The sequence below is a fragment of the Eurytemora carolleeae genome, unplaced genomic scaffold, assembly GCF_000591075.1.
Source record: "Eurytemora carolleeae unplaced genomic scaffold, Eaff_2.0 scaffold526, whole genome shotgun sequence".
NCBI lineage: Eukaryota > Metazoa > Arthropoda > Copepoda > Calanoida > Temoridae > Eurytemora > Eurytemora carolleeae.
Genome location: NW_019396417.1, coordinates 1 through 15,909, shown reverse-complemented (window position 1 = coordinate 15,909; position 15,909 = coordinate 1). Strand labels below are relative to the sequence as shown.

At 33.2% G+C, this 15,909-nt stretch overlaps 1 protein-coding gene across 1 annotated transcript; it reads left to right on the top strand.

Moving 5' to 3' along the window:
* The first annotated feature begins 3,477 nt into the window (after positions 1 to 3,477).
* LOC111702918 (acidic leucine-rich nuclear phosphoprotein 32 family member B) lies at positions 3,478 to 10,676 on the top strand. Its single transcript, XM_023474725.1, has 8 exons — positions 3,478 to 3,611; positions 5,292 to 5,438; positions 5,625 to 5,744; positions 6,020 to 6,082; positions 7,663 to 7,804; positions 8,467 to 8,667; positions 9,586 to 9,954; positions 10,308 to 10,676. Exons 1-7 carry the CDS (start codon positions 3,564 to 3,566, stop codon positions 9,639 to 9,641), a joined length of 777 nt encoding a protein of 258 aa, XP_023330493.1. The 5' UTR covers positions 3,478 to 3,563; the 3' UTR covers positions 9,642 to 9,954; positions 10,308 to 10,676.
* The last annotated feature ends 5,233 nt before the right edge of the window (positions 10,677 to 15,909 follow it).

The window sequence follows — 15,909 nt, the reverse complement described above, 5'->3', positions numbered from 1 at the left end:
TGAAACCCTTAATAACGAATACATCGGAAGAATTTATCAAATGTCGTCTTGACAATTTTTCAATGAGTTTTATACTTCAGGGTGTCCAAATAAACATGGGAATTCAGTGACGAATTCAGTCTTTTCAAAAAAATCTTTGATTTAGTATAGTGATACCTACTGAGAAAGCTGTAATCTGTAAGAGTTTCGTCTCCTATGTTCACATTTTGTTTGTTTATATTTTGACTGCATATGGTTGTACTTAGTAAAACAAGAAAACTGCAGTATACAATTACAAACAGAGTAAACTTGTCCGTCTTCACTGTTCATCTTGCAGAGACATTATAGACACACCTTTAAAGTCTTTTACCCTTTTCGTAAAATAAATTCTAGCAGACATAATAATATTATGACTTTTGGAATCAGGTATTACAATGCTAATTCATAACAAAGACGATATCGAATTCGTCACTGAATTCCCATGCTTTTTGGGACACCCTGTATATGACGTACATTTCAGTATATTTGCGAAAATAAATAAATAGCCATGAATATGCGGGAACAGTTTTGAAGAGTTCCATATAATCATTTAATTAAAAAACTAAATATCTCCAACATTCCATTATCAGAGAGTGAAGAATACGACATTTGATGAATTCTTTCGATGTATTCGTTATTAAGGGTTTACTGTTTATCAACCGGCTTTTTTAAAGCTTAGGATTTCCAGAGACGTATTTTTACGAATAATTACGTATACATTTAATCAAGAAATTTTTAAGGTTTTTAGGTTTTTATTTTACGTATTTTTACGTATCTTTCGGGTTTTTCTTTACTGAAAAAATTGTAATTTTTTTTAGTATAAAAATTTGATGCAAACCTAAAAATACATATATTTTCGAAAATTTCATACCAAATAATTTTTTTTTTAAGTTTAAAAATTTTATTTTAGGCATTTTTACGTATTTTTTCGGCTTTTTTACTTTAAAAAATTTGTTTATTTTAGAGTTTGAAAGTTTGATAAAAAACATAAAAGATACGTATATATTCGTAATTTTCATACCAAGTAATTTTTTTACAAAACTTCAGCTGTACAAAAATGCATTTTTAAGTTAGAATTTGAAAATATTTTATCATTTTTCAAGCTAGAATTTTAATGCAACTATATTTTGGTAAATATAATGATTAAATTTCTATTGTTTTGGAGTAAATTGATTTTTATTAGAATAAATGTCAGTAAATTCTCGATTTTTTTTATAAATAGAAGTTACACTTTAACAGAGTATACATGTTGATTTAGACATGATTTATATGAAGATAGATTTAGCAAACTTTACTTTTAATCCTCATATTTAGTAGTTTACATCTAAATAATTTATTTTTTAAGATTTTGATAGGGATGGGCAATATCCAGATTCATTTTACAGGAACTTTTGATGTTTTTAGACTTTTAAAAGGTATTACGGCAATATGAGAAGGTTCCACGTGTAGAAGTTTACCAGACATGCAAATTTGTTACCCTCGAAGAAAATATAAGGCAAAAACGATAGTTTTTGGGGTTTTAAAACGATCATTTTAGTTTGTTTTTGCCTTATGTTTTCATCTAGGATAACAAATTTGCATGTTTGAAAATAGTAAACTTCTACAGAAGACAATGTCAAATCGTTGAACCCGTAAATCTTTAAAAAGTCCAAAAGTTTCTGTAAAACGAATCTAGCAATATCCCATAGCTATTATCTACATGGCTAACCACAAAGAATAGGAGTTAAGAACAGATTTCAACTCTACATTCTTGAAATCGCATCCTTTGGGGGAACTTGTAATTTAATAAGTCACATGAAAAAATACCCTGAACAAGCTTTTGAAGTTAATATCTTAATCTTAAACAATATGTAAAATTGTAATTTGAAATTACGTAATGCCAATGAAAATGGAAAATATATTTTTTATAAATTAATACGTCTGAATGAAAAAATTGTAAGTGCAGCTCTAAGGTAGAAATATTTTTACATACTATAAGAGTAATTTTCTGTTTTTAGCACTTAAATTACTCACCTTTAATGCTTATTTCTTTTAAAAATTTACGGGGGGTACGCCCCCCCCCTGCACCCCCCATCGCTCACTACGTTTCGCTCGGTACTATACCCAATATTATTCAGACTTTGACCCCCCCCCTTTTATAAATCTGGATCCGCCCCTGTATATATACGAATGTCATACGTATTTTTAGGATTTTCTGTTAGTATGGATGAGATCTAGAAGAATATAAAATGTGTGTACATTGAATACTCGATTAAGGAATCGGGATTATAGCCGGCGCGCAACTAGGGGGGCATGGCCCTAGCCTGATTAAGGGGGGGCATGCCCCTCTCTGAAGAATGCTTGCCCCCCCTGTAGGGGGGGGGGGGGGTAAAGTTAGTGAGCTGTGGTTCAATCAGAGGAATGCTTCAAAAACTATAGCAAAGGAAGTAACAGCTTATACAACTAATATCTTTCATTTCGTTATGTAAACTTAAATGTAGGTTATTGCAACTTTAAATTATGCGGCATCTATATGTAACTAAAAAATTGTTTAATAGATTTATTTTTTTATTTCATTATCAGATGGGGTCATACTGAATATCCGGTTGGTAAGGTTAGTTTTTTATTGTTTGAGTATAATACACATTTTTCTTGCCCCCCCCCCCCCCTACAAATGTTAAGGGGGGGGGGACAAAAATATTTTTCCCGCGCTTCGCCCGAAATATTTGCATCTTGCCCCCCCATAACAAAATGTATAGTTGTGCGCCTGGCAATATAGGATATACCATTCTAATTTTTCAGCTATGAACGCTGATAATTATTTATTATATATATGAAGAACAAATGACGATATTAAAATATGATAACTTAAACTTTCTTTATTCAATTAAGCTGCACAGTATTTTAAGTTTCTTAATGCGTAAAAATTAAAATAGTAGGCAGGGGCGTGCGAAAGGGGGCGCCCCCCCCCTACGCGTCCCCCTCCGAGCGAAGCACCCATATGAAAATTACTTTAAAATTTCACTTTTACCCTTAACTAAAAAAGTTTCATTAAAAATCTTTAATCAATACTGTCTTCAGTGTAATTTATCTTACATTAAGTATCGTTTCTATGAATATGTAGATATTTTCAAAGAAACGTTTCCATTTCTATTTTTCACCCATTAAAGCTTACATCATGTGTACACATAAGAAAATCATATAAATAATTTAATAACACGTTTGTTATTTGGAAGTTCGTGTATATGATCGAATAGTTTACATAGTTAAAAAAGGTATCAATATTTCTCAAAAAAGGGGTATTTAAGGGAGGGCACATTGTTGCCAAAGGGGGACAAACGGTGGCCCCCCCCCCCTACACAAATGCTCCTGACAAATTTTAATAGAAAAATTAATTGTCCGTCAACTTTTTGTTTCTCTAAGAATTACAACGACTTTAGTCTAGTTGGCAGGACTGCTGCTAGAGGCGCTAGTGTCGTTCAGAAGTGGTACCCTACCGACTTCAGACCTGGCCCCCTCATTGACGCGAGATAGACACAAATATTCAGTTAAATCTTTTAATAGTGATGGAAAAACGGATTTCTTTAGAGTCTCGAGGCAAAGAGCCACATCAGGTTAGTTTGTCAGCTTTGTGATGATATTTGCCAGCTTTTATGTAAAACATAATGATAATATAACCTTTAAAACGCTTGTTTTTGATCAAAACGTGAGGAAATTGTGCAATATCGTAGAATTGATAAAAACTGTTTTAAACTATTAGGATTTTTTTACTTTTCTGCACATTTAACCAAACTAATATATTTTTTCTTCGGTATTTACTTTTTTATTTCATATAACTAAATTTAACACAAACATGTACATAAATATTAAATTGTATTTATTTCTAAACGTTTTCTGCAATATCTTACAACATAAGGTTTCCAATGTAATTACTTCCTGTGAAATAAGTTACTATATTTACAGTTTACAAAAATTACATTATACAAAGTGAAATTTACAAACTACAATTTTCATCGTTTTATTTTTTTTGCGCAATTTTAATAATTCATAAATAAGAATGATAAAGCTATAATTATACAAATTAACATTAATTATTCAAAATATGCTGAAAATTTGCAAAGAATATGGATAATAAAATTGTATTGTATTTATATAATTGTTTTTTACTTTTCAGATACGTGGGAAATTTAGTTTTTTTTTTGTCAGCATATAAAAGTTATTTTAATAAAATTCATGAAAGTTTGTTTTTGTACTTTGTTCTTTGTTCTTTGTCTTTGTATATTAACTTTGAAATAATATATTATAGAATCGGCACAAATGTATAGTTGCATTTTTTCATAGCTATAATGCATTTTTCCCTGAATGTTAACAGCGCATGCTCAGAATTCGAGTGCACGCATGAAAATAGAGAAGTGTAACTTTTTGCTTTCTTTTTTATTTAACTCTCCAATTTTTCTTTACTTCTGACGATTTCAGTGCTTGAGCCTTTTTCAATAAAATCAACTTTTAAAAATTTGGTTTAAAGCACCCCCCCCCCCACGGTCCGGGTCCTGTCAGGTGTTTGCGGTGTTTTCTTATTATTATAGTGTTTGTGCGAGGGTCATGACAGCTACAATCAGTCGACGCCATTTTGAACGCAAATTTCTTTATCATACGCATTCTTTTAACCGAAATAGCAGCGAAACTACGTCGAGTTTGAAGAATTTATCAATTGGAATCCGATTTTAAAGTAAAAACTTAAATTTTTCAACATGAAAATCTACAGGTTTTGTGGAGAAATCCGCGAAATATAGGACAGTTTTGGATAAATGGAACTCTATTCCCCCGGCAAGATGGCTCCCGCTAAACTGAGCTGTTCCGGCGCAGCTGCTCAATAATGGAGATTTATTTACTCCGCCAAAGAAAAGAGTTTTTGTAAAACAATATTATTTTTGAATTCATTTGGTGTGCCACAGTAATAAGGTTTCTCTATTCCGAGATTTTTGTTTCACGGATTTTTTTGAGGATAGAACAGAGTTTGTTTTTTTGTTGTCTTCGTGTAAACAAGTTTAGCCGACAGCTTCAATCCTGATTCATATATTACTCCGCAGTAACAGGTCCGGAACTGTCAGACTCAACCGCGGGAAATTCAAACGGGAATATTTGTCCGACAAAAATCCGCAAAATTTATCAAAATAAATCATCTTTAGAAAAAGATATTTTTCAAAGCCGACACGCTACTAAGATTGGAAAGGGAACCAGAATTGATTAATAGAGAATTGTTTATATAAGATTTAATAATTTTTTTTCTCTAGGTGACTGAGCTAAACCTTGATAACGTAAGAACGGTGGGAGAATTTGAAGGTTTAACAGAAGAGTTTGTCAATCTAGAGAAACTAAGCGTAATAAAAGCCGGACTAACTTCATTCAAAGGGTTTCCGAAATTACCGAATCTCAAAAAAGTAAGGATAAGATTTTTTATACTTTTCTATTGTATTTAAGAAACGCGTATTAACCTTTCAATCATTGATCTTTACTTCTTTAAATTTACTTTAACATAGAATTTTTTTATGCATCTAAAACATTTTCAACCTGTTTTTGGGACACCCTGCTCTAAATCAATATATTCACCCCTCATCTGATTTTAGTTGGACGTGAGTGAGAACAGAATATCTAGTGGACTAAATCATTTGCGAGATTGCACAAGCCTTACACATCTCTGTCTTAGCAACAACAAATTCAAAGATATTTCCGTGTTTGAACCATTAGTAAGTATATCTAATATATCTAACTGTTTTATTGTAAAAAAAATAATAAATAATTGAAGTTGAGTTAAAGTGCGCCATCAATCCCATCCTTCAAACTCAAAAATCAGATATCAGAAAATTTGATTCATAAATAAATCCCAAAAAAATTAGAAATTAAAGACAAAAGTTGAACATTCTCTTCTTGTAAATCCACTCAGAAAAAAGCGCCTAAAATGTCATTTTTTATTTATATCTGATTTAATTTTTTATTGCTTATTTTAATCTTTTATTTTTAGAAAAGTTTGGAGAATCTTAATAGCCTGGAGATAGGAAACAATCCTTTCCCTGACTCTGATGAGGTAAAAAACCCCCCCCCCCCCCCTAGGAAAATACTCCCCCCTATGACTAGGGTTGTTAATCGTTTTTGAAAACGATCGTTAAACGATCGTTTTTTGTTTCGTTTTCAAAAACGATCGTTTCGTTTTCGGAAAAAAACGAACGTTTTTAAAAACGAACCACTCGTTTTGAACTTTTAGAAAACGAATAGCGATCGTTTTTGGAAACGATCTTTTTTATTAAAACGATTTGCGACCGTTTTTTATAAGATTGTTTTAAAAAACGATCGTTTCTGAAAAAACGATCGTTTTTGAAAAAACGATCGTTTTTGAAAAAAATTTTTATTGAAAATTATATTAACGATCGTTAACGAAGGGTCGTCGTTAACGATCGTTAACGAAAGGTCGTTGTTAACGATCTTATCAAAACGGTCTTTTTTGGAAAAAAAAATTTCATGCAACTTTATTGAATGTCGTCTTACACAAAGTTTAACAGTTGTGGGGGAGTTAAAACTCCTTGATATTTTCTTAAAAACTACTCAATGATAAGTACAGATGCCCTTCATGTCGGCTTCCTCTCTTCGTTAACGATCGTTAACGAAGGGGTCGTCGTTAACGATCGTTAAAGAAGGGTTGTCGTTAACGATCGTTAACGAAGGGTCGTCGTTAACGATCTTTAACGAAGGTCTGTCGTTAACGAAGGGTCGTCGTTAACGATCGTTAACGAAACGACGAATTTTATAAAAACGATCGTTTTGAAAAACGAGCGTTTTGAAAAACGATCGTTTTAAAAACGACCATTTTTAAAAAACGAACTTTTTAAAAAACTATCGTTTTTAAAGACGATCGTTTCGTTTTCGATTTTTTGTCGTCGTTTTTATAACGAAACGATCGTTTTTCTGAAAAATGAAAACGTTAACATCCCTACCTATGACAATACCCACTTAGAGAACAATGTTGTAAAAAATTCATCTGTGCTAGTTTTAGTTTCTTAAGTTAAAAATTAAGAAAGAGGCCATAAATATCAAGTGAGACCTCCAGCTTATGTTATATGTAAATCAAGATTTAATTTCTTCATTTGACAAACTTTTCTCTTTAACCCCATGTTAAGCTTCATTGTAAATTTTTGACCCTACTTTTTATTTTAGATTAATCCCCTGTTTAGCTTATGTAAAGTAAGTTTCATTCCATCGTCATGTTTTACCTTGCCTTTTGTTTTATATTTACCTCTTGTTTTAGCCTCATTTTCACTATTTTCATCCTGCTCTCTGATTTAAACTGAACTCCCCTGTCCAGCTTATGAAAATCAAACTTAAATGTCACTTTTTGACATTGCCCTTTGTTTTAATCTAACCTCTTCTGAGGCAGAATTTAAGAATTCGAGCCGCGTCTTGGATTTGAGACGCGACTCAAATATGGTTGGTTCCACTTTAAATTGTATTCAACGTTTTAAGATTTAAGCCGGCGCTCAATTTAACCGGTTTTTGGCGGATTTGAGAAGCGGCTCAAATTTATTAAATTCGGACTCAGTTCGGATAATTAATCAAGTTACCATGTCAATTTAAACTCTCTTTCTGTTTTGAACTAACCCCCCTACACTATAGGTTCGAAGCCGTGTATTCTCTATGCTACCGAACCTTGTCCTGCTGGATAACCAGGACAGGGAGGGGAACGAAGCTAGTGAGGACGAGGATGACGACGATGAAGAAATTAACGGTGTGAATCATGCAAGCGAGGAAAACGAAGGTATTGAAAACGTTCATGATTAAAGGGGAGACCATTTAGGGAAGTGCCTTTTTTTCAGAATAACTGTAAAGCTTATAGCATGTCCGATTCATTGACAACGGTATCCATAAGAGCTCTGTTTTATTAAGAATGAAAGTTTTTCTGTTTAAAAAATATTATTTTAAATCATAGTGACTTGGAAATGCTCCTTTTCTCAATTTTAAGATTAATAAACAGCGATATCTTTCACATTACTGATCAGTTAATGTCACGTTGTGATCCTGGCAGGCGTAACACACCCTCCTTAAAATATAGGTTAATTTAAAATTACGACATCATGCTTTTTTAGAGAGACTTTTGTTGCAATATAAAGAAACCCTCCAGTTAAAGAGGAGCATTTCCAATTCGCTATGGCAATAGTTTGAAACCGTCCTGTGATGTGGAAACTATCGTCGTTTTATAGCTTGAAAAGTTGTTATTTCTGAATTTTTTAAAGCAGAAATGCGTAAGTTGTTTTATAGAAAAACCACAAATCTAAATAACTTAAAAAGATAAAATTATGGATATGGCATGCATTCTTGTTCAGGCTAAGCTTTTAAAGATACTTTTGTAAATTATGGCATCCTATCTAAACCCATGAATAGTCAATAAGGATAATTTCTTAAAATAACTCTTGTTTTTAGAAGATGTTGAGGACGGTGATGATGAGGAGGATATAGAGGACGAAGATGAAGAGGAGGAGGAGAGTGATGAAGACGGACCGGGGCTAGCTGACCTCTACAACAACCCGAACCTCAACGACGAGGATGACGGAGATTATGACGAGGCTGGGGAGGATGAAGAAGAGGATGATGTGGAGGAGGAGGAGGAGGAAGATGAGGATGGTAATGATTTTTAGCATGTATCTACTGATAAGCAATAACTTTTGATTTAAAATTTTTTTTGAAGAACTTTTACAGGACACGCAAAAATCTTATAACCTTACCTGGAATCTTATCTTCACCCGAGGTTTTCATAAATGTTGGGTTAACTATAAGAGGACGGTACCATTGGAGATATTACATTTCAAAACTGAACTCTGTGAAAGTTTATTTATTTTACTCTAAGCAAATTATTTATCCTATGAGAAAATATTAGGGAAAAAAGGATTTAGCTTTTCTCAGCTTATGTCGAAATAAAGGAAATTTTGGAATCAGTTATATTTTAAAATTTTAGAAACTTCTCAGATTCTTTTGGAACCCCTGGCTCCGAAGCCTTTTTATTTTTTGATTCCTCATGGCTATGCTCAACTTCTTTATCACATTGTTTTTAAGTCATTGTCTTATTAGCTCAATGTTAAATTAGCTCAACTATCATTTACCATAAAAAGATGAATTTTCAATTGATTTTGAATTGGAAAAAGAAAATAATTTAATTGATTCAAATCCTACCTCATTTGAAAACTTATAACTAGCATTTTAAATCTAGAATTCAACACTAATATTTGGTCACGATGTGTTTTTGGTCACACTTTTTTTCCTTTTTTGTAAATTGTTGTCCCTTTTAGAAATAAAATTACATTATAGAAAAACCTTTTGGGTATTTTGCATTGAACAATAACTTAAAAGTGATTTTCGATGATTTCTTTCCCAACTGCCAACTTAGGAAAAATTTGACAATTTTCAATTAAATGGTTTGCGGTATTTAGCATTATTTGACATTTAAAAAAAAGAAGTCTGCATCTAACAAAATTTTTACAAATCTTTGTTTCCCTTCCCTCCCTCTTCATCTCTTACTCTAAAAAGTAAAAACTAAAATTTTAGGTGAATCTACACGTCGGAAGAAGAGAAAACACGAGGAAGAGGGGGCGGCAGAGTAATATCAACCAAACCAAACCAATTGCCGAACCCGTTCCAAACAAAACCAATCTTCGCTAAAATTCCTGCATTATCAAACCTGCAGTTTACCGCATTTTCTATAGAACAAAATCCAAAAGAAATTTGAAAATGGATAATGTGAAACTACAAAGCCGACTTACTTGATACTTTTTCCTTAATTGACTCTCTCCATTCTATGCAACATCATTATCTTCATATAAAACAGTGGTTTCAAATAAAAGTGCAGGGCTAGCATGGCTGGTTCAGCTGTTCCCATGTTTTCTTCCTTCTTCCGACAACACTTTTTCTCTGCAGGTGAACATTTTGTCTTGGAACATTTTTTCTAATATTAATTCTTGACACATACTCGATCGAATTTGCCATGCGAAATCTTACTCTTGAAAAGTATGTTTTTTTTCTCATTTTTTATTGATTTATGCTTATGCTTATTAATAAGACGACAAAAATCTAATTTTATTTTTTTTTATTATGACGTTTTCCCCTAAACTGATCTGGATTCAGATCCAGAAATGAACAGGAAAAAAAGGATTCCTTTTTTCACTAAATTTCAAGATATGAGTTTAAAAATGTCTTCTAAATAACTGAACTATCGGAGCAACTTCTGTTTTAAGGCTGCTCTTTCACCAAAAATGATTATTTTTTTCTAGGTTTGGTTTTGGACTCCACAGTACATAAACCTTCTTCGTGTACTCCTATTGTACTCCATCTATTGATACTAGTATCCAGTACCTGCTGTAGACACAGTACATACTCTCGTCTACCCTAGTACATAAACAGGTGTACATAGTTCCATATTGTGCCGTTCACTTAATAAGTTAATACAAAGCCCTGTTCTACCTAATCAGAATTATAAACAATCTTCAAATCATGATCTAATTTTTATTTCATGTACAATCAAAATGATCTTTCTGTACAACATTCCTTTGTTCGTGATGTACAGCCTATTGTACAGTGGGTACTGGAAGTAAAATGTACAAAAATATCTTTAAAGCTGTAAATACATGTTTCTACTATGATTAATGTGTTTGGATTTAAATTGTATAGAGACGTTTCTAAGCTTTTTAAAAACAAATAGCTCAAGATTCTAACCTCAAAGTATATGGCGTCCCGAAACATGACAGTTGGTGAATAGTTTTGAATGTCTTCTTTCATTTGCTGTATTTTTGCAGTTCATTTAGTTTTAAAAAAACTTAACTCAAATATAATTTACTTAGAAATCAATTTTACTATAATATGGATGCCATAAAATATTTATTATTATTCTCAAACAACTTGAAATATTATGGAAGAAGACATTTTACTATTCACCAACTGTCATATTTCGTGGGACACCATGTATCAGATTTTTTTTAGACCATTAAGGAAATTTAAAAGTTTATTCCAGAGAATAGTAATTTCGTAAACTTTAAGTTTCGCCATTCCATTTTGTTCCTTGAAAATTTGCGGCAGTTGATTACAATTGATTTAATTGATTTAAAAACTTGCTTGACCCCTCTCAAATAAATGTCATAATAACCCAAATTCCTACATTTTTCATGGAAATGGTGTCTCCATTTGGTTCATTACTTGTATCTTAGTCTTGGAAGGTAAACGTTAAATAATGGTAGTAAACTCTACGCAGCAAATTTTCCGCGGCATTCGTGCAAAATTCTGTGAATGTAAACAGTAAATTAAGTGAAAGTATTTCTCATATTTGAGAATCAATCAAGTTTTGCTGAGCGACAGACGGTAAAAATCAATTGTTTTAACATTAGGGATCGTTATTGCTTAGTTTACGTTAATTAATTGTTAATATACTTGCAACTAATGAGAGTTTAATGTATAGTACTCACATTATATATCAGCATATAGTGTATAAATGTAATTTCTAATTTTGAAATTAAAGAAAAAATACCAGATTTCTGTTGTGCACATTGCCGTAAACTGCAAAAATATGCGCGAATGCCGCGGAAAATTTGCTGCGTAGAATCTACTACCCTTATCTAACCCTTACCCAGAAATAACGCCACACCTGGTATTCTATAGAAAAACCCAAAGTTATCTATGAAGAGAAAATGGAATTTCTATGGAAGGATTGGGTTCCAAGGATTAGAATATAGTAGATAAAGCTCAATCCATTCGTACCATTAAAAAATGGTTTGTTAGTTCGGCTTTCCCGTTCATACTGAGCCTCTAATGGCTCACTTTCCCGTTCGTAAAACCTTATTCTTTCTATGAAATCACCTATTTCACGGATCTACTAGACGTTGACACGTACCGCCCAGTTTTGTAACCCGGACGGGATTTTTACCAATTAGACACATTAACCAGCTTTATACAGGGTGTCCCACGAAACATGACAATAGCAAGACGACTTGAAAGTCGTCTTTGATATTTGCATTTATTTGTGACATTTAGTCTTCTATCTACTTTAACATGTATGATTCTTGAAACAATTATCACATAATTCTCCTAGCCCTGGCATTTCCAAAAAGTGGTCTTCGAGTTTTTTGTGCTTTCAATATTACCGGAGATAAAGAGTTTGGTTCAGATTTCAATTTTGTTAAATAAAAGCAAAATTGTCGAAATCTGAACGAAATTGTTCATATCTCGGGCAATATTGAAAGCACAAAAAAGGCAGACCACATTTTGGAAATGGCAGGACCATGGGAATTTTGTGATTATTATCTCTAGAAATTTACTTCTAAAATTAGGTTGACAAATAAACACAGCAAATTATATCAAAAATCAAGACGACATTCAAGTCCTCTTGCATACTGTCATGTTTCGTGGGACACCCTGTATATGTATTAATGTCGTCTTCCAGAAAATACGAGCCCGTTTATAGTCTAATATGATAGGGAACACCCTGTAGCTATATTTTTCTAAAAAATTAATCAATCGGGATGGATATTTCGGGGTTATCATATATGTCATTCACGGATATCCACTGTGGGTTCAGTTGGTTGGTTTCAGAGCAAACCTTAAACTCGGTAATCATGGAAAACCAGCAATCTATATCTTTTAGACCATTGTGCATTTTTACATCAACGTTTATCCACGTAATCCACGACTTATTTTCATTTATCAACTATCTGAATTCAAAGATGATATTTCAGTTGAATCATATATTCTCGTGTTTATCGGGACAACCATATTTATAGCGTGGTTATGTCAATCAATGTATCTAACATCCTTTAATCTGATAAGTAAAACCCAGATTATTTTTCCATTTTTTGCTGTACAAATTGTGTTTTATTAAAAGTCGTCTTTGAAATACAGAAGCTTTAGTTTTCATTAGACACTATTCCTCCGAGTCCGTACAAGATAAGATTAAACACCACAGACAGTTTTTTTCGGAAGAAAAATCCCAAACCGTTGCAGTTCACAGTCCCTTAAATTACAAAAAAAACAAAGCCGGGAATCCAAGACAACTATTAGTTTTCATTTTACAGGGTGTCCAACAATACATGACGACTAAAAGATTTTCTTGATTTCTGATAATTACATGGTTACCAACAAAGCTTAAAACTAGAAATGCCAATGAGTGGGAATGCTCAACAATATTCACACCGGCATGCAGTACTGTATAGTTCATCCCCATGATTGACTTTTGCTATTGGCTATCTTAAACAAGTAATTAAAGCTTAAAATTACGTTTTAAAATATATGATTTTTACCGAATCCACCTAACTTGTCCTGTGACTGGGATTCACATCTATCTACAGGGTGTCCCACGAAACATGACAGTTGGTGAATAGTTTTAATTACTCTGATAAAGGTTAAATATATCACTAATGTTGTATAATTTTTCTGTAAAAGGTTAAATATATAACTAATGTTAAATTACTCTGTAAAAGGTTAAATATATCACCAATGTTGTAAAATTAATGTGTAAATCGTTAAAAATATCACTAATATTGTTTAATTACCCTGTAAAAGGTCAAAAATAGCACTAATATTGTTTAATTACCCTGTAAAAGGTTAAATATATCCTACACCATCCCCCGCACCTTCTAAAATTCAGTGGAATATAACTGTTTGGCTAAATAAGAAAGGAATTATGCAAGAGCTGGTCCAGGGTCCATTGTCTGCTAGAACTCCAATGTACTGCATAACACCCCACCCAGAAAATTACATCGAAACTCGTCTATGATCCATCCATTTTATTATATATCCGTGGTATAATTACTCTGTAAAAGGTAAAATATATCACTAATGTTGTAAATATGCACTATTTGTAGTGGTCACTGAGAAAGGTGTCTGCACATATGGAGGGAGGGAAGGCTAAGCGGCCCTGGACCCGGTGCTCAATTAGCTAGCCTCCTTCTACCGTCAGTAGCCACAGCTGGGGTACTAAGTCAATTGAAATAGGAATAACAAAGAGCTCCTGTGTCTAATACTAATCCGGTTTTTATCCACTCCAATTAGCGATCGAAGCCCTTTCCCTGCTCCCTGAGCAGAGCTGTTATAAGGGGATAACTCTGCATTCTGCATGCTGCGGTGCACACTATATGTGAGACTTCCTAAGGAATTCCACTGGACTGGGAAACATCATAACATGTAGACAAATTGAGTAATTTTAACGAAACATTCCTAATGTACGTCACTCCTACAAACCCTTATCCTCATCTCCAACTCTCCTCTACCTACCATCTTACCTCGCTCACAAGCAGCGAAATGAAACTTGACGACATTTCTCTGTTGGATCCTACAACAAAATATTACCTCTGAGCGGATCACTTGATTATCCTTCATTGAATAGCAACCCTTTTTGAACAGGAAGGTAAAAATGTGCTTTCAGAGCAAGGAACCTATTGCTTCATCGCTAGAAATAGAAACTGACTTTAAGTGATAGAAGTGATGACCTTGCTAATGCAAGTAGACAGAATGAGTGGTACATCTATACAATGAAAGGGTGATCCTGCACTTTCTTACAATGGCGCAAAGACAGCGACTCGTAAACATTCATTCAAAAGTAGCGCCATAAATGGAAGGGCAAAGGGAGGCAAGAAAAAGAGAAACTGTGGACGCGCAAATGGAGGGCGCAACGACATCTGCTCTATTTCCATTTGCTCTATGGCCATTTGCTCTAGTGCCATTTGCTCTATTAACCATTTGCTCTATAGCTCATAGATCACGACGTTTGCTTTATATGGCATCTGCTCTATACGTCCATTGATCTATGACATAACACGTCATTTGCTCTATGAACATTTTTATGACTGTGATGGTCCAATTGCTGTACTCAACATTTGCTCTATGAGTAAACACGTCATTTGCTCTATAAACATATTTCACAAATATCTAATCATATTAAAACTATATTTTTACAATTTTACAATTTTACAATTTACAATTCTTCCTACAGTTGTATTATTCCGCCAACTTCCTGGAGGTAGTTTTGTTTAGAGAAGAATAAATATAGGTTTCACCACATATTAGGTTTTTTTACCCCTCTTATTTTTGAGCAGTCTCTCTGTCATGATGAACTTTGAAGAACTGATTAAAACTGCAATTTGCGAATTTTCCAAAAAAAAATCCCGCATTTCATAGTCAAGTTACGCTTAGGAATTCCAATAAAAGCTATTTTATAGTGTATTTTTAGGTTATAGAGCAAATGACGTGTTTAGTCATAGAGCAAATGAGGTATAGAGCAGATTGAATATAGAGCAACTGACGTATAGAGCAAATGACTTGATAGTGCAAATGGAACTAGAGCAAATGGCCATAGAGCAAATAGAAATAGAGCAGATGTTGTAGCGCCCAAATGGAGAAAGAAGATAAAATATGAACATTTGAAATTATTAACTATGCGTCGTACCATTTTATGTTACCAAAAAAAAATATATAAAAACATTTAAACTCTGTAAGAGGTTAAATTTATCACTAATCTATATATAAATTTGGCTTGTCTGTTTGCTCTTATTTGCCCACGGGCTATCAGGACATTTTCGCATACAGCGTAGGGTTACCAGGACCTCTCCGGCTATCAGGACCGGCTGTCAGGACCATCGCGTTCACAGTAGGGTTATCAGGACCAAAAAACGGCTGTCAGGACCTTTTTGTTTCGTGTCAGCGCAAAAAACGCAAAGCAAACCAACACATTTATAGGGTTTAGCGAAAATGTTTCTATACCGATTCGATTATACACTCAAGTTGAATGTCACATATAATGACAGCAACTTAAATATTAGCTTTATAAAATTAATCCGTATCACCATTGATTGGATGATGATGATAATAAAAATCATAAGAATAATAATAATT

Excerpts from the sequence above, each read along its gene's own strand:
- LOC111702918 (XM_023474725.1), top strand. The coding sequence starts at position 3,564 with ATGGAAAAACGGATTTCTTTAGAGTCTCGAGGCAAAGAGCCACATCAG. Across the intron at positions 6,083-7,662 it reads CTTTCCCTGACTCTGATGAG|GTTCGAAGCCGTGTATTCTC; the intron begins GTAAAAAACCCC and ends CCTACACTATAG. Across the intron at positions 8,668-9,585 it reads GGAGGAGGAAGATGAGGATG|GTGAATCTACACGTCGGAAG; the intron begins GTAATGATTTTT and ends CTAAAATTTTAG.